The sequence below is a fragment of the Mytilus californianus genome, unplaced genomic scaffold (assembly GCF_021869535.1).
Source record: "Mytilus californianus isolate M0D057914Y unplaced genomic scaffold, xbMytCali1.0.p SCAF_1, whole genome shotgun sequence".
In the NCBI taxonomy this organism is placed as follows: domain Eukaryota; kingdom Metazoa; phylum Mollusca; class Bivalvia; order Mytilida; family Mytilidae; genus Mytilus; species Mytilus californianus.
The window spans coordinates 82,762,610-82,782,860 of record NW_026262581.1 but is presented as its reverse complement, the minus strand read 5'-3'; the positions used below and the strand labels follow the sequence as shown (position 1 = coordinate 82,782,860).

The 20,251-nt window shown below is 32.4% G+C and overlaps 1 protein-coding gene across 1 annotated transcript; it reads right to left on the bottom strand.

Annotated features, from left to right (window-relative positions):
* Positions 1–2,613: 2,613 nt before the first annotated feature.
* On the bottom strand, positions 2,614–19,910 carry LOC127724895 (NADH dehydrogenase [ubiquinone] 1 alpha subcomplex subunit 7-like). The gene is made up of 4 exons (XM_052231901.1): positions 19,751–19,910; positions 8,783–8,847; positions 7,478–7,639; positions 2,614–2,749 (listed from the first exon to the last, which is right to left on the bottom strand). Exons 1-4 carry the CDS (start codon positions 19,826–19,828, stop codon positions 2,695–2,697), a joined length of 360 nt encoding a protein of 119 aa, XP_052087861.1. The 5' UTR covers positions 19,829–19,910; the 3' UTR covers positions 2,614–2,694.
* Positions 19,911–20,251: the final 341 nt, after the last annotated feature.

Sequence of the window (20,251 nt, the reverse complement as noted above, 5' to 3'; positions counted from 1 at the left end):
TTCGACAAGGGTATCATGTTGGTTTATCAACCTGGACGAAAATCACAATCTATATAGTTGACACCTCTAGATGAGGCAAACAAACTTTGGTTTCCATCCATTCAGTATTTCAGAGGAGAAGATTTTAAAAGAAAATTTATGGACAAGGGACAGGCAGACGACTGGATGCAAAGTGATGGCAAAAGCTTACATGGCCAGGTGAGCTAAAAATGGAAGGAAACTGGCATTATCGTTCAATTTCACTTTATGCTGTTAGATGATGTTCTTTTCAAAGAACATTCAAATTCGTGACATTGTTGGCTGTATCTATCCCAGTGATCTTGAAATATTGGGATAACGAACGTAAACTTGATCTGTGACTCATCAAAGTAGACTCACATACTAAAAATCAGTTCAGTATATGAAGCCGTTTAGAAAAATGTCTGTATAATTGTTCGTTGCGGAATGACAGAATGACGAAATGTCATAAGGGTAAAATTATATGGCCTCGACAACTGTGTTGCGGGGCCATTAAAAAGATGAGGTTAAATTTCCCATTGTAAACTATAAATCTGTGTACCAACATTCAAGCAATGCCTACTTATAAGAGAGCTGGTATATAAATCCAGGGTTGTGATTCTCATCTTGATTTTTCTTGATAGAGGATTATTGCTTACAAGGAAGCTATTTGTTCCAAATGGTAAAGTTGAAGTCATCCCTTTTGAAAGTTTTACAAATGTAATATAATGAGATATCAGTGTCACTGATGACCACCTATATGCCCCATTTGTCCTAAAAAATAATTGTATCCTCTTTGCCTCTATTGTGACATCACTGAATGAGACTTATCATCAGTATTTTATTTGCATAACCAACTGGAGGAGTGCTCCTCAGGGTTCAGGAACCTCTTTATTCAGCACCTGATTTACCCCCAGTTTTTGGTTGTTTGTTGTTTTGCTCAATCTTTAGTTTCCTGTGTAATGTTTTGTTATTGTTATTTGTCCTTTTGTTGGAAATAAACATGAATTAATAAATGGGGAATGTGTCCATGGGACACAGATGATGCCCCCGCTTGCATACTCAACAAAATTTACATTCTAGAGCTTTAAAATAGCTTTAATTTGTAAAATTTGTCTACTGTTAAGGTTAATTTAAGTTTTTAAACAAGAAAAGACAAACACAAAAGGTATAGTTTTAGAAATTTAACTAAAAAATGAGAATTTACACTTTGACATGGCATGTTTCTTCAAATCACTATTTTGTTGCATTTCAGTGGCAACTGCCAACCTTCATAAAATATTTATTTCTGAACCAATTTTCAAAACTAGCAGGCCAATTTTCTCATTTTATCTAGCAGAACACAGAAATCCATTAAAAATGGAAATTGAAAAAAAAATGTTTAACCTTAAGGTAGCAATACACAGTTAGAAATTTAGTTTTGCATTTTGGCCATGGTGAATTTTTTAAATATGAAAGTTTTTGTACAATAAAATTGATTTTTAGATAGTTGAAGAATAATATAGCCTTCCAAGTGGGTTTATATGAACATCTAGAATGTTTTAGCATGTTTTATAAGGTATCACTCTAATGGATTGAAATTCTCCTTTGCACCAAATTTTGGAGACTTTTGTGACATTTTCACCCCCCTTTTTGCAATATTTTGCATCAAATAAATGCAGATTGTTGCCATGGTTACACCAAAAAGAGATTATATTTCACCATTATAACTATTGGAAATCAAATCTATGGAAGATGCTCTTTCCATAAATATAAACATGTATAACACAAATATTAAGCCTTGGTTAAAAATTATGAGTGTCAATTTTAAGTTTTTTTTTCCTAACTGTGTATTGCTACCTTATGTTAGAGAAAGGAAACGAAAAATTCAGCAATTTTTCCATTTGTAAAGGGGCATAACTCTAGAAAGGTAAAAGTGACATCAAAATGAACTGCTTAAACAATCAGTTTTCTCTATCAAACTACAGTAAAACGATACCTAGTAATGTTATCCTCACCCAAGTTCAAACTTGATCTGTGTTTTGTGTTAATAAGCATTGTGTATAAGATTCATAACATTTGGTTGAGGCAAACTTAAGTTAGAGTACGGAAGGGAAAATTCAGCAATTTTTCCATTTGTAAAGGGGCATAACTCTAGAAAGGTAAAAGTGACGCCACCCAAATTCAAACTTGATCTGTGCTTTGTGGTAATAAGCATTGTGTATAAGTTTCATAACATTTGGTTGAGGCAAACTAAAGTTAGAGAACGGAAACCAATTTCAGGATGTATGACAGACATATGGACTTACAGAGGGACAAGGGTAAAACTTAATGCCCCTCAGCTACCTCGGGGGCATAAAAAGACTGACTATTATTCACTGTCGCTAACCAGGCCACTACAAAAAAGAGAAATAACTGGGCTAATATCCTAACTCTCAAATCAGATTAATGATTCCATAACGTGCTTTGGAATGGATGTCAATTCGATGAAGAACTACTTATCAATTAATCAAATATCAGTCTGATATTTGATACTCAGTACTACCAAGCCATACTCGAATATTGACATCCCTTGTTTTTGGACAAGGCTGTAATCTAAGTTGATATAATCTTTGAGGCTCATATACTGTAAGACAATTCTTCTTTAAAGATAAATGTATATTATTTTATAAATATCAAACAATCAATTAAGAAAGTCAGTTTAACTAATATTGTCTGTTATGCTCTTGGCATTGAAGGTGCAACAATACGCTTGGACACAGCAGCAGATTGTCTGAAAATACAAAAATATATTATTGACTAAAATGCAGTGTACTTAGCATTCATGATAAACTTACAAACATGAGCTTAACTGCAATTTAAAAGATCTATAGGCTTTAATGTGTCAAACAATAATTATCACTAAATATGATATCAAAATAGAATGCTTAAACACATGTGTCAAAATACAGTAAAACAATACCTAGAAGTGTTATCCTCAAATTTGAACGCAGCAGGTGGACAATATTTATAGGGTGCAATCAACAGTTTTTTTCTATGATGTCATATTTTGAGGGACCATGCATAAGTGACCCTTAGTGGTGGAATGGTTAATAAAGATACTTGTATAAAACTAGTTATCACTGGAATCAGAATTTTCTCTAGTTTATAATGAAATAAAAATAAAGTGTACTTTTAATATAATAAAAAAGTTCTTTTCAGAGAACCTGGGGGAAAAATTGCCTAATCTGAACATAAAAAACCTGAAATCAGGTCATGTGCATACCCATGTAGACATGATACAGGCACATTTCACACAATCAAAACTGTAAGAAATTCAAAGGTTTTTACCTGGCCTTTCAAAAAAATCTCGCTTCAGGGTACGGTTTCCTGCTTCGAAAAGAGCTACAGTGGCTGCAAATAGGTTTTCAATTTTCACTGCCAAAAAAACAGGATGTTTACAGTGTTGTCTCCCCTCAAAACATGTATATTTAATATTATTTTCAAAATTATTTTAATCATTCAACCTTTTTTAATTGAAAGCTAATTAACTAATTTTTACAATCAAATACAAATAAAATGCTCCGCAGGGCGCAGCTTGATACGACCGCAGAGGTCGAACCCTGAACAGTTTGGGCAAGTATGGACACAACATTCAAGCTTGATACAGCTCTGAATTTGGATTGTGATGAAATATTTGACACAGCATAGGTTTCTGACACAGAATGAATGTGGTCTAAGAACTTAAAAATTTTAAATTGGACATTCACCTATTATGGTCCAATATCCAAAATCTAAATACATGGTTAGATTCAGCATATCAAAGAACCCCAAGAATTCAATTTTTGATGAAATCAAACAAAGTTTAATTTTGGACCCTTTTGACCTCAATGTGGACAAAGTTGATAACGGGGCCCAAAAATCTAAATACATGGTTAGATTCAGCATATCAAAGAACCCCATATATTCAATTTTTGTTGAAATCAAACAAAGTTTAATTTTGGACCCCGATTTGGACCAACTTGAAAACTGGGCCCATAATCAAAAATCTAAATACATGTTTAGATTCAGCATATCAAAGAACACTAAAAATTCAATTTTTGTTAAAATCAAACTAAGTTTAATTTTGGAACCTTTGGACCTTAATGTATACCAATTTGAAAACGGAACCAAAAATTAAGAATCTAAATACACGGTTAGATTCGGCATATCAAAGAACCCCAATAATTCAATTTTTGATGAAATCAAACAAAGTTAAATTTTGGACCCTTTGGACCTCAATGTGGACCAATTTAAAAACGGGGCCCAAAATCCAAAAACTTAATACAAGGTTATATTCAGCATAATAAAGAACCCCAAGAATTCAAGAATAAAACCCCATTGAAATTGATCAAGAAATAAGCAATTTATAAGAAGTATCTTCTTTTGCACAATACTGTGCAATTGAATATTTCTTGCTATTGCGCAATACTGTACAATTGACAATTTCTTGCTATTGCGCAATATTGTGCTATTGGATATTTCTTGCTATTGCGCAATACTGTGCAATTGAAGATTTCTTGCTATTGCGCAATACTGTGCAATTGAAGATTTCTTGCTATTGTGCAATACTGTGCAATTGAAAATTTCTTGCTATTGCACAATACTTATTATATAAAAATTTACACATCCTGTTTGGTGTGTATCTCCTACCATATCATTATTATTTGCTTTTAAATATAAATCAGAAATAACCAACTTAAAATGGAAAATTTTAAAAGAAAAAAAAAGGAAAAAAAGAAAGAAAAAAAAATCCCCCCCCCCAAATTTTTTGAACCCCCTTATGATTCATCACCCCCAAACTCAATCCCAGCCTTCCCTTTGTGGTATGATACCTTGCAGTACAATTTCAGAGAGATCCATACACTGGAACACAAGTTATTGTCTTGAAACTAGAAAAATGCTTATTTTTGGCCCCTTTTTGGCCCCCAATTCCTAAACGTTTCAGGCAATTACCCCCAAACTCAATTCCAGCTTTCCCTTTGTGATATGAAACCTTGTAGTACAATTTCAAAAATATCCAAACACTTACACACAAGTTATTGTCATGAAACTAGAAAAATGCTTGTTTTTTGCCCCTTTTTTGGCCCCTAATTCCTAAAATTTTGAGGCAATTACCCCCAAAATCAATTACAATGTGTCTTCGGACGACGCCGGACGACGACGACGACGCCAACGTCATACCAATATACGACCAAAAATTTTTTAATTTTTGCGGTCGTATAAAAACATGTTACTTTTTCACCAATTAAGAAAATAAAAAGGGATTTCCCAACATGGTTATTCTTAGTCGGGGAATAACCCTAGTTTTTTATACAAAACTGTTTATAGCACCCATAGGTTATCGATGGTTTTTCAAACGAGAGGGTGTTTCTCAGCTACAATCTCATTGAAGGGCGATAGCCCAGAGATGAGATGTGGCCCTGAAACATTCTCGAGTTTGAAAGACCATTGATAATCTTTTTATCGCTATTTTGCCCATGACGTTGTTGACGTTTACATGTTTACACATGCGCCCTTACTTTCTGATGATAATTTTTTATCTCAAGCGAGTAGCATGATATGAAAAATTATCACGAAAAAGATCAAAGAAAAAATACACAAAATAATGATTATTTTCAATTTATTATTTATTTGACCTTTGATGTTTTTGTATTAACGATAAACAAATGACCAAAGGATAGGTAGGCTATTATTATACCCCTTAATGAAACTGTGAACATAATTTGACTTATTAAAATATCACTTTTGAGGGCAAATGACAATATGAGCAATCTCCTTCCTGGCAAGCTAGCACTGCACGAGACTATATAATAAATATGCCAATGGATAGTTACATGTATATCAAGCTCTATGACTTACAGTGCATATTACATGTACAAATAAAATCAGTAAATATAACTCTGCCTGAACATGATCAACAAATTTGGGTGACGGTTGCTAGTAATATTTCTTCTATTAACTGAGAGTGATCAACAAATTTGAGTTCTCACATAATATTTCATACATTAACTGTTTAAAACTTATACATTCATCAAAGAGTTGTGATTTGTAAAACAATGGATGGTTCACTGATGTTCTTCAATTTAGTGTACATATAATAAAATTACTCGTAACCCTAGGCCTTTAGATTCTGATAATCACAATTTATACTGTAATCAATGTACCGGTATTTTGAAGATATCAATAAAGAGGTATATTTGTATGTAAAAATTAGTATAATTTGTAAATAATATATCTTTTTGACATACACAACATGTTTTCATAGATTTTTTTTCTGTTTAAAGATGGAGTATAGGTTAGTGTGTTTAATGTTTACAACATATGGTTTTCTGAACCATGTGTTGTTCATAGTTGTTTGTTGTTTTTTTTAGAGGAGTCAGATGTAGGTGGTTAATATGGTCTGTTGTATAATGTGGTATTTTTTGGCATTTATCATTCTTCCTTTTTATGTATTATTAATTTTACACATTTCTGATCTGATTAAAATACAGATCCTCTATCCAAGCTTTGGTTACAAGGATCTGACAACACTCCATTTTATTTTCTGTTCTGGTAATTATTACATCAGCCAATGAAATTTCAGACTTCAAATTTTTAAGGTGTGTATTAATCCAACAAAACCAGATGTTCCCAGAAAGTAGAAAGGAGCATTTTAGATCCTTGTAAGCAAAGCTTGGATAAAGGATCTATATTTTAATCAGATTGACAACGTTCAATTCATGTTCAAAATTAATTATTCTTGCTAAATTTGTTTCTAATGTTTAAATTGTTGTAGTACAAAAGTGATGGCCATATACTGTCTCTAAAAGAATTGTGTTAGAAATTATGAAAAACAAGTATTAAAGGAATGTGCCAACTTTCCCTTTTCTGTTTCTAAAAGTTTCTAACACACAAATAAAAATGTTGCTTTCATAGACATATGCAAGTTTCTCTGCCTTTATAGTCCCATCATGGACATTTACATAAACTGTATTATAATAAGCATTGAGAAAAATACTTCAATCAGGAATTCTTCAAATCATCAATACACAGTTGTGACAAAAAATTAATATCAAAGGGAATTCCCCAAATCACCAATACTCAGTTGTATTATAACTCATAACTGCAAACTTTTCAAAATCTCCATGTAGGATTTTAAGTGCAAGAGGACCTAATGCTCTTCTTATATTGTCATAATTGTTTTTAATCTAATACTATATTGTTTGAATGAGTATATATGTGCTTAAATACCCTTTTAACTCATTTGAATGCCTGTTTTGATAACAACGAGAATTTCAAAATTTCAGGTCAACACTCTCTCATGAGGTATATCCTCCATAAATTGGGATAGTTGGCAGGCTGATAGTTCGAAGCATTTTTTACTAACCAGTAGTTAAATTTTCATGTTTGTACTATCCCATAAATGTTATACACAAGACATTTTTTTCTGTAATGATGTCACAAAAACATTGTGTTCTGACCCCACCCATCATTAGCTCACCCTGAAGTGCCAGATTCTATAGCTTTTCCTGCTGCTAATGCTACCTTTGCATTGTATACATTCTCTGGTGGCATACAAAATCGTCTTCCATCTCGCCCACAATATGCATTATCTGACAATTTATTAGAGGGACCATCAGGTAGACATGGTAATGGCTGTGTTCTGTAATGAATGAATGCAAATTTGTTTAAATTATTCCTGAAATGATGATGATGAATGGCTGTTTAAAGTCCAGCGGCAAATTAAATGCATATTTGAGACGAGAACATGTTAATGTAATATGAATATTAACCCTTCTTTTTACTAGACCAGCGTGCTGAGCCGAATTTTTTAATGTGCTAGATCACAAGGTAAACAGTCCTGCTTACCCAGACACATTATTCTGACTCCAAGCTGACCAGTCTTTGCTCTTACTCCTTAATGCTGCATGCTAAGTGGAGAAGCAGTCTAATTAAGAGGCAGCAAATACCAATTTTAAGTTTGACCCAGCTGTGGTTCGAACCCATGACCTCCCACCTTAATGGCGAACGCAAGACAACAGAGACGGTATATTTCGAAAATAATCATTCAAAATTTGTGTAGCATGATTGATTTTTCCCTTGAAACATTGAAAGTTGCAGTTGACAGTCAGTTGTGTTATGGTTTCCATGAATTATAAAACTGATTTAAAGATGTATGTATCAAATTTCTTGAGAGATAATGAATGCAAATATATCTGTCTGGTTCCTGTTGCTCAATATTAAGTTTATCTTTAGTGTTATGATGCAGACTGATGTTTGTAGTATTTTCCTCTTTTTCTTTTATTCATGGTATTGTCAGTCCTTGGGCTTAACATTTCATTTTAAACGTAAACTTGTTATCATTATTTTTCTTTTACTCTAATAAAATCTAATACCAGTCAGAGGAAATAAAACCTTTTTTTGCAATCTTAAGGAAGTTCTACCGATGTTTTAAATGTCTATTTTGTTAGTGTGTTTTTGGGTAGAGGTCTCAATGGAATATATTAAACGTCTTTTATATCTCCTTTTTTACAATGTTGTCATTTGGTTTATGTGTTTCCTTGGAAATGCTTGAGTTGCATTTAAATATATCAAATAAAACCACATCTTTTATTTGTATCTTATTACATTAAATCGAATGATGTGTTTTGGGTGTTTAGTACAATGGGTTGTTGTTTCATTAAAATTTACCATACGATCCTTTTATTCCTTTTTCATGTTTTTGCACTGAAGCCTTTCAGGTTTTTGTGTGTCCATTGGATGCACTGTCTCATTGATGCATACCCCATATTTATTTTATTCTTACCTTTTCACAACTTGATCTTCATATCTTAATGGTTCTCTATATACATTATTGTTAGATTTACTGGTCTACAACACAAAAAATGGGAATAATTAAATCCTTTCTGAACAAAAATAGTTTACCCCTAACAGTTTTCATAGTTTTGTCCTGTAAATAATATTGTTTACAGTTGTATGTGAATCTTTCAAAAAGAGATAAGATTATCTTTCAAAATAAGCTAACCTTTCATAGTTTTTTGTTTTGCTGTTAGGTATGGGCCATTCAGAGATCAGTAATAATTTACTCCAATTTTGCTTTTGACTTATATAGAGGTCTAAATTAGTATTTTAATGGGTTGGCTCCCTTTATTTTAAAACAATCTTTGCCTTTAACAGGTCAATTAACACAAATGATTAATCACAGACAAAACATATTTGACCTGAATCAAAATGTTGCAAAAATTGACTTTTTCAATGAAACTTTTTAACAGCACTACTAGCCAACTGTTACTCATTCTTCTTTTTTGCACTTTGTAATGTAACTATCTATAACAACTAAAATATGAACAAGATTGTTACACTGTAGCAAAATGTCCCCAATTCAGTTTCATGGTACAATATCAATAAAATGCTCTGCAGGGCACAGCTTGATAAGACTAGTACTGCAGAGGTTGAACCCTGAACAGTTGGTGCAAGTATGGACACTACATTCTAACTAAAATTTTGGACCCTTTAGACCTTAATATGGAATAATTCAAAAACAGGGCCCAAAATCCAAATTCGAAATACACGGTTAGATTAAGCATATTAAAGAACTCCAAGAATTCAAGACTTTTAATTAACCACAATTGAAATTGGTCAAGAAATAAGCAATTTATTCAAAGTATTACAAAAGTATTGTTTTGGCCCCTTTTTCCTAAACGGTTTCGGTCATAACCCCAAAAATCAATCCCAACCTACCTTTAATGGTATGGAACCTTGTGGCACAATTTCATAGTGGTCCATAGACTTATACGCAAGTTGTTGTCCAGAAATTAGAAAATCCTAGTCTTTTTTTCCCTTTTCGGCCCCTAATTCCAAACAGTTTGGGCCATGACCCCCAAAATCAATCCCAACATTTTTTTTGAGGTAAAGAACCTTGTGGTAAAATTTCATAGAGATCCATACACTTATACACAAGTTATTGTCCTGAAACAAGAAAAATGCTTGTTTTTGGCCCCTAATTCCTAAACAGCTAGGACAATAACCCCCAAAATCAATCCCAACCTTCCTATTGTGGTCAGGAAGCTTGTGCTACAATTCCATAGAGATCCATACACTTATTTTGACCTGTTTACCTATTATGTCTGTTTGTTTTGTTCACACATTGTTGTCAATGTAGTGGAATTTTGTGTGACTGTCATACAAGTGAGAGGTTTGGCTAGCTTTGAATCCAGGTTTAATCCACCATTTTCTACATAAGAAAATGCCTGTACCAAGTCAGGAATGTGACAGTTGTTTTCTATTCGTTTGATGTGTTTGAACTTTTGATTTTGCCAATTGTTAAGGGACTTTCCGTTTTGAATTTTTCTTGGAGTTCAGTATTTTTATTGTTTTACTTTTTATACTCAAGTTATTGTCTGGAAACCAAAATGTCTTCGGACTACAAAGTAAAATGCTTGTTTTTGGATCCTTTTTGGCCCCTTATTCCTAAACAGCTAGGACAATAACCCCTAAAATCAATCCCAACTGTCATATTGTGGTCTGACAAAAATGATGTCGTAATATGGTCAACTAATCCAACATAATAACTTAAGGGGTTTCTATAAAACAGCCTGACATGCCTGAGGAGTTGCATTCACTTTAGCATTATTACAATACTTGCTAACTTCTACATTGTCTCATTGGCTATCATACCACATCTTCTTATTTTTAAAAGTCAAATAACTCTCGTAAAAATGGTAAAATCATAATCACTAATGGTGGTCCTATATGGTGAAATATACATGGTGGCAAAGAATAGTACCATGTATTAGACGTTTCTGTCAAACATTGTTCTCAGAAGAGTTGCATTCATGAGGTTTTTTATTGTCACAATACTCCAGAAAATAGTCAATTAAGTCCCTTAAGAAATAAAATACTCCACAGGGCACAGGTTGGCAGCTTGAAACGACCGCAGAGGTATTTTGGCCCTTAATTCCTAAACAGTAAGGACCATAACCTCCAAAATCAACCGCAACATTCCTTTTTTTTGGTATGGAACCTTGTGGTTCAATTTCATTGAGATCCATAGACTTATACTTCAGCTATTGTCCAGAAACCAGAAAATCCTTGTTTTTTTTCTCCTTTTTCCTAAATGGTTTGGGCCATAACCCCTAAGATCAATACCAACCTTCCTTTTGAGGTATGGAACCTTGTGGCACAATTTCATAGAGATCCATACACTTATACAAAAGTTATTATCCAGAAAACAAGAAAAAAGCTTGTTATTGGCCCCTATATATTAATTCCTACACAGTTAGTACATGTAGTAATATAACCCCAAAATCAATCCCAACCTTCCTTTTGTGATATGAAACCTTGTGGTACAATTTCATAGAGATCCATATACAATGTACTTATTTTCATAGAGATCCATATACAATGTACTTATTTTCATAGAGATCCATATACAATGTACTTATAAGTTTTTGTCTGGAATCTAAATGTCCTCGGACAAGGATGATGCCAAACCATTATACGGCCGCAAATTTTTGCGGTCCTAGAAAAATTGTCTGATCAAAATGAGGGTATAATATGAACAACTTCACATGATGGCAAACAATGCTAACAAGTATGAGAGCTTTCTTTATATCAGCAGTTCAGGTATTTTCAGCTTGTTTTCAGTAACTGCAATTATTCTTTCATTTAGTTTAGTTTATTTTGTTTTGTATGTACATGTATTTGTGTTTTCCCCCATTATTAATCATTACAGAGTTAACTGTGCTGTTTAAAATGCATGATTTTATCTATAATATCTATATTTGATATAATTCTATAAAAGTTTTTAGGCCAATAAGAGCCCTTGGCTGACCTCCTCCTTTACAATAAATGCCTAGTTTGTATGTTTTACAACATTTGGTCTAGTAAGGGAAAGGAGGAAGTTCATTACAAGTTGTTGTATAACTAGAGATATAAAGGTATTTTTACTGGTTGAGTTGGGGAAGATCTTCTTTGGTTCAATTGGTTAGAGCGCTGCCTTTAAATCCAGAGATTGAGAGTTGTTCAACCCACCACGGTTTGTGCCTTTACCAAATCATCTATTTTCTGGGAACAGTCAGGTATTTTGGGTTGGTGTGGTCTGTTGTAAAGTCAACTTTCTTTGGTAAGGGAGCTACCATTTGATTTTTATAGGGGCTAGGATGAAAAATTTTGTCCTGCATTTTTTTTTTAGTTGTAATCTCTGTCCTGCCTTTTTATTTTTCACTCTATTTGGTCCTGCTTTTTTTATATTAGTTTATCCTGACTTTTTTTTACATAAATTGTCATCCTGCCTTTTTTTTTTGCAAAGTTGCTCATCCTGCCTTTTTTTCAAATTTCATCCTGAGCCCCCCCCCCCCCCCCCCCCTAAAAATCAAATGGTAGCTCCCTAATTACCACATCCTTCTTTAAGTATTGCTTGATTTCTGGACAAGTAAACTATATTCACATGCAATGACATTTGCATGGCATCATCCCGTTGATCATTTTTTGCTTATTAAATGTGTACAGGTGCTAAATTGCATTAATTTAAATGTTTATAGGTGCTTATTGCATAAATAACATCTTGGGGTTTCATTATCACCTGCCAAAGGCTGCCATTAAAAACTAACCTGACTGTGTAAAATTATTGAACAGCTGCAGCAAATATATAATTAAGGTCACATTTTCAAGGACTATTTGAATAAATAAGAAATATTCAGCGTGATAATTGTATGGACAAAATGTGGCAGTATAATTTCAAAGAGTAAGACTTTTAAAAATAGCTAAGACGTTTTCTGAGAAAAATGTTCACTACATCATAGGCTAAGATTGACCTCACTCATTACTGTGGCCAAGATTTGATGTTTAGCATGTATATAAATGTATGAATTTCGTTATTTCTATCAAAATCTATTATCATGATAATAGCTGTTTGAGTTTATTTCATCCTTGTTATAGCATACAATATATTTGAGTTTCCCTTTCTATTACAGTTGAGTCATAATTACTATAAGTAGTACATGAAACAGGAATTTAATAACAAGAGGCTCCAAGCCCAAGAAGCCTGTATCCATAACCTGTAAATTTTGCAAAAATTGATCCAATGCAATAAGAATATTTCCTAGAGTTTCAGGCAAAAATGTGTAAAAATAATCATTCAAAGGCAATAACTCCTAGCCTCCAAATTGTGGGCAAATTACATACATGTAATGCTGATTGGATGCTTATCTCAGGTCATGAGGTCACTGACGACAAGAAACTGGCTGATGCAAATGGCAGAGATTGCGAATGTTGACATTCTGTCAAGTCAGAAAATGGACAAACGGGACTTAACTAAGCTTACTCTTACAGTCAGGGATATAACTCTATAGGGTTATTACAGGAAATAACTTGCATGTGTTATTACAGATATTTTTATGAGTTGTCTACTCTTTAAACCTAAAATTTTCTAAATCTGTAATAACATATGTTTGTTATTTGTAAAATAAATCATCAAAATTTTAATTTTTAGTTGGCTCTAGGGAACTCTGGAAACTTTGCGCAGAAACTAAATGCATAGCCTTGATAACTAATTTTTGAATTAAATTAATACATTTATCATTAACCATGGTAAATCAATAAGACAAGGCTTTTAAGTGATAAACTTAGCTGTAATAACAAGGCTTAGTTATTAAAGGCATGCAACTTATTATATGAGACACTTGGGATTTACTGGGAAACTTGCGCAGAACCTCATTACATGCTCTGGTTATTATTTCTTACAATGAATTAAAATAAATTGTAATTAAGCATGATGTATGTCTGAGGCTCTGAGCAAATGCTTTGGAGTGATATAAAGAAGCTGTAATAACACCCTTTAGTTATTACAGGCCAATTTTTTCTGTAATATCATAGGTGTACTATGCATGATTGTCAAAATATGAACTGTTATATCTTTCTATAGTTAAGTATACATAAAGACAATAGCTATATCAATAGAACCTGTATACATTTTAACAAAACTAATGATGTGTATTGTCCCTTTGAAACATATAACATACATATGTTATCACAGGTCTTTGATTTTTTAGTCCACAATAACAAACATATGTTATTTTTCTCTAATAACCCTATAGAGTTATATCCTTGACTGTCTTAGCATGTATCTGCCCCAGTTACAATATTCAGGCCTTACACAAATAAAATAGAAAAGGTAATAAAGCGGGAACATGTGAAATAAGGGTAAACAGAAGTTGGGAACCGTCGTTCAGTCAGGGGACCCTCCCTGGTCAAACAATGAAGAAGAACTCTATATCATTATTCCCAGAGACCTTACTAGCAATATTTACATATAATATAGGTAATGTTTATCAAATGTCTTTGTATACGCGTTGGCTAACAGGTAATGACCAACGTGAAAGTAGAAGTGAGTGTTTTCTGAGTAGCCCCAAAAAAAGTTGTATGTACAAACCTACAGCCTATCCCCTTAACAGTAACAATATTGAGCTTTATGTGAGTTCTCTGGAAATCTTTGTCATGTTTGTATCAGGTCCTAGTTAGCTTTAACTGGTTTGTGATGTAATGAAAAGTTGTGTAATTTCGGAAACTTATCCAGTTAATCTAGATACAATAAAACATGCATTATACTTTATAGCAAAATCCAGTCAAGTTTTTCTTATTTTGAAACTTAAATGCATTTAAATTTTATTTGTCTAGGTCCAGCCATGGAAAACTTTTTTCCAGGTGCCCAGATGTTTCTGACTCAAGATTAAATTGTGTGGTGTAAATACGGCAATATCATATTGTGAATATAGTCAATATACATGGATTGTACCATCAGGATTTGAACTCTCAATCTCGGGATTTGAAGGCAGCGCTCAACCAATTCAGCAATTGACAGTCAGGGGAATTACTGAAATAAGTGATTTATCAAATCACTTATTTAAGTAGCAAATTTGAAATTTTGTCACAAATTGTGATTTTGTAGTTTTACCAAAATTTTAAACATATACATGTAGGTTAAGATTATATCTTATTATTAGTAAAATTGGAAAAAATGAACCTTTTTCTTCTTTTAAATAGCAAGGTTTATGCCTTTGAAGCAATCATTTAGCTGTAAATTCTATATTTGTTGAAAAAATGCTATAATGAAGGCTTTACATAATGAACTGATACTTTCTTAACAGATTTTTCCCAGCAGTGGGATTAATTTTTCTGTAAAATTCAAGGTTTCATCTTACAATTATATTTATGTAATAAAATTTTACTGTTCGAGATCAAAATTTCACTGTTCGGAGGTGTTGAAATTAGTGGGGTATTTGAAATAATAATACTTAAAGAAGTGATTTTTTGGAAGAAAATAGAGGTATGATACTTAAATAAGTGATTTTTATGCCATTATCCCAGATTCATTACAAGGTCATCACCTGACATGACCGGTCATCCCATCAACACAGATGTTGGTTCTGATAATTTTAGCAACATAATAAGTCCCTGGATCATTAGTATTGTATATTTAAAGCTACAATAAAATCAAATCATTTAGTCTAGTGATTTATTTGTACTACTTAAATAGGTGATTAAGAAAGACAACTCTTACTTCCAACATTTGTGGACAAAATGTTACTTGAATCAGTGATTTAAAAATCACTCATTTCAGTAAGCATGGTAATTATAAGTCCCCTGACTGATTGAGCCAAAGAAGATCTTCCCCAACTCAACCAGTAATAAAATGCTCCGCAGGGCGCAGCTTGATACGACCGCAGAGGTCGAACCCTGAACAGTTGGGGCAAGTATGGACACAACATTCAAGCTTGATACAGCTCTGAATTTGGATTGTGATTAAATATTTGACACAGCATAGGTTTCTGACACAGAATGAATGTGGTCTAAGAACTTAAAAATTTTAAATTGGACATTCACCTATTATGGTCCAATATCCAAAATCTAAATACATGGTTAGATTCAGCATATCAAAGAACCCCAAGAATTCAATTTTTGATGAAATCAAACAAAGTTTAATTTTGGACCCTTTTGACCTCAATGTGGACAAAGTTGATAACGGGGCCCAAAAATCTAAATACATGGTTAGATTCAGCATATCAAAGAACCCCATATATTCAATTTTTGTTGAAATCAAACAAAGTTTAATTTTGGACCCCGATTTGGACCAACTTGAAAACTGGGCCCATAATCAAAAATCTAAATACATGTTTAGATTCAGCATATCAAAGAACACTAAAAATTCAATTTTTGTTAAAATCAAACTAAGTTTAATTTTGGAACCTTTGGACCTTAATGTATACCAATTTGAAAACGGAACCAAAAATTAAGAATCTAAATACACGGTTAGATTCGGCATATCAAAGAACCCCAATAATTCAATTTTTGATGAAATCAAACAAAGTTAAATTTTGGACCCTTTGGACCTCAATGTGGACCAATTTAAAAACGGGGCCCAAAATCCAAAAACTTAATACAAGGTTATATTCAGCATAATAAAGAACCCCAAGAATTCAAGAATAAAACCCCATTGAAATTGATCAAGAAATAAGCAATTTATAAGAAGTATCTTCTTTTGCACAATACTGTGCAATTGAATATTTCTTGCTATTGCGCAATACTGTACAATTGACAATTTCTTGCTATTGCGCAATATTGTGCTATTGGATATTTCTTGCTATTGCGCAATACTGTGCAATTGAAGATTTCTTGCTATTGCGCATTATACTGTGCAATTGAAGATTTCTTGCTATTGTGCAATACTGTGCAATTGAAAATTTCTTGCTATTGCACAATACTTATATAAAAATTTACACATCCTGTTTGGTGTGTATCTCCTACCATATCATTATTATTTGCTTTTAAATATAAATCAGAAATAACCAACTTAAAATGGAAAATTTTAAAAGAAAAAAAAAAGGAAAAAAAGAAAGAAAAAAAAATCCCCCCCCCAAATTTTTTGAACCCCCTTATGATTCATCACCCCCAAACTCAATCCCAGCCTTCCCTTTGTGGTATGGTACCTTGCAGTACAATTTCAGAGAGATCCATACACTGGAACACAAGTTATTGTCTTGAAACTAGAAAAATGCTTATTTTTGGCCCCTTTTTGGCCCCCAATTCCTAAACGTTTCAGGCAATTACCCCCAAACTCAATTCCAGCTTTCCCTTTGTGATATGAAACCTTGTAGTACAATTTCAAAAATATCCAAACACTTACACACAAGTTATTGTCATGAAACTAGAAAAATGCTTGTTTTTTGCCCCTTTTTTGGCCCCTAATTCCTAAAATTTTGAGGCAATTACCCCCAAAATCAATTACAGCCTTCCCTTTGCGATATGGAACCTTGTGGTACAATGTCAGAGAGATCCATACACTTACACACAAGTTATTGTCTGAAAGTTACAAAAATGCTTATTTTTGGCCCCTTTTTGGCCCCTAATTCCTTAACTGTTGGTACCATATGGCAGATTCCATATAAGAAATTGAAATGTCTGTCAAAATGAATAAATAAATAAAAATAATTATTACTGTTATTTTAAAGATAATCTGTGAATGTTTTGAGGAATAATGATGTTAGAAGAAATTATAAAAATAATTTTTGGATATGATTAATTCCGTTTAAAGTAGAAATGATTAAAACAAGTTGAAAAAATGCAAAAATTTTGACAGAATTAACTCCCATTTTTTTACACAATGTTTATGTGTTGCAATGCTTTATGTTGACACTTGTATACTGGTATTTACTAGTGTAGTCTGGTTATTCAAACATCCCTGTTCCCAAATTTGTTACGTTTTTTAGTCAAAAACATCTGTGATATATATTTTTTTTCACTTTCAAATATCTTGCTTCATAGCTCAGTGTCTGTCAATAAATCTTATGTCAGGAACATCGCTGTAAAAAATTTCAAAATCATTGTAGGTTCCAATATATGCCAGTTAAAACTGTAAGTCATGCTGGGCATAAGAAAAAACACATATTGATTCTTTCATTTAACTTTATTCAAGCAATAGTTTTAACTTATATGTTTCCTACATAAGATCTGTCAAACTTGTTTTCTTATGTCTGAAACATTTGAATGTGCTAACAGTTAAAGTTCTTTGACCTGTCATGCCTGTAGTGAAATCTTGTTAGATGTTAGGCTGCAGTATTCTCCAGGAGTTTTAAAAATTACTTTCAACTAGGATTTGATTTCCAATGTCAGTCAAAAAAAACAAATATATATTGTCTGTCAAAATATCTTATGTATGAAAAATCTTATGTCAGAATCAAGTCTGTCAAAATCTTATGTCAGAAACTCAATTTGTCTGTCAAATCTTATGTCAGAAATAAAAAAGTCTGTCAAATCTTATGTCAGAAAAAATAAAGTCTGTCAAATCTTATGTCAGAAATAATAAAGTCTGTCAAATCTTATGTCAGAAAAAATAAAGTCTGTCAAATCTTATGTCAGAAACAATAAAGTCTGTCAAATCTTATGTCAGAAACATGATATTTAAGGCTTCGTTTATTTAAAAAGGATGATGCTCATAATTTTTTTTTGGGTCAAATTGTCTTTATCTTTATTAGTAAAGCATGTATTCAAAAACAGAAGTTCATTGCTTATGATTTTTGCCTAACGTGCTTATGGGAGTTGTTTCACTTTCTTATAAGGAATCTGCCATAACCCCCAAAATCAATCCCAACCTTCCTTTCGTGGTATTGAACCTTATGGTAAAATTTCATGGAGATCCATTCACTTAAACTAAAGTTAGAGTGCGAAAACCAATGTGTCTTCGGACGACGACGACGACGCCAACGTCATACTAATATACGACCAAAAAATTTTTAATTTTTGCGGTCGTATAAAAATACCTTTATATCTCTAGTTATACAACAATAACGTGAGGTTTAATGATGAACCTTAAGATTTTTCAATGTAAATTTATATTCCAAACAGGTTTTTAAAATTAACATAAAATAGATCAAAATAGAATAAAATAAAATGGAAAGTAATCAAGTTTTTCCTAAAAAATAAAGAAAAAGAACTCATTTGGGGGGTCTCACTAATTAGCGACAAGAAGCTTCAAGAAGAAAAATTTTAGCGTCAAGAAGCGACAAGTAGACTATTTACATGTGTAGCGACAAGAAAACTTAAAAAAAACCTGTTTCCAAATAAATATATTAAAAAAATATGCATTGACATTTTTTTTTAATATACGGGCACTAATCAAGTGATTTTCATTTTTTTTTTGTTATATTGATAGATGAAGAAGTTAAACATTTGTCATGAAAGAAGAAAGGGATTGTCTATTAAATATAACGAAGAGCAGCAAAGTCAGAGTATGAATAAATGAATGAAGATAAATATAAGAGTCTGCATAAATATAGAGGAGGACCTCGTGCAGGTGGTTAAATTATGCATAAACATGATAAATATCCTTTAATGAGGCAATACACAAAACAAAATGATGTAAAACATTCACGTTTTAATTCCGTTTTTCTTCTTGTTTGATTTCAATAATTTTAGTTCATTGCATTTATTTATCATTGATGATAATATAATTTTGACAGGGAAAACGTAATATTTGCTGTAGCAATTAGATCTATGTTTTAAAAATGTGTGATGCTTTATATTACTATTAAAAAATAACTTTTTCTATACATTTATATTTATTGATAGAATATTAACTTTCTTGTAGCTAAATTTGTTTTCTTGTCGCTATTATAGTCTTCTTGTCGCTTAAGTTCTTCTTATCGCTAATTAGTGAGACCGCGCATTTGGGTGATTAGTACACCCTGTTTATAGCGGCAAGAACTCAATTATTTTATACCTGTCTCAAAAGATCTCTTATGAAAGAGAGTAACGGGGTGACTTTTCTGCCAACTTGCGATACCTTGAAATTTGACATTTTCTCATTGAAACAAACGATCTGGTACCGAATAGAATTTGCAATGCTATTTTCTTTACAGAAGTTAAACAAGGAACCAGACTCAGCAAAATAATAGACACAAGTTCGGATATAGACTCTACCAACTTTCCGTATTGAAATGATAAAACGTGGACACACATTAATGTCTCACATACGTGCAATAGTAGTTGGTCTTATTTTTGATGAAGTTTTGTTCCTAAGTAGCATCAAATATTTGTCTGCATATAAGTGAATTGTACATTACTTTGCCTTTTGTTTGTGTACAAATGAACATTGTCTACTTTGAAAACTTCCAGCCTATTCAGTTTGAAAATTAGAAGCATAATTGTAGTATAATTACTATATAAAATAATCAAGGATTTGTATAGTAATCTTACTATACAAATCTTTCAAACAGCAAAA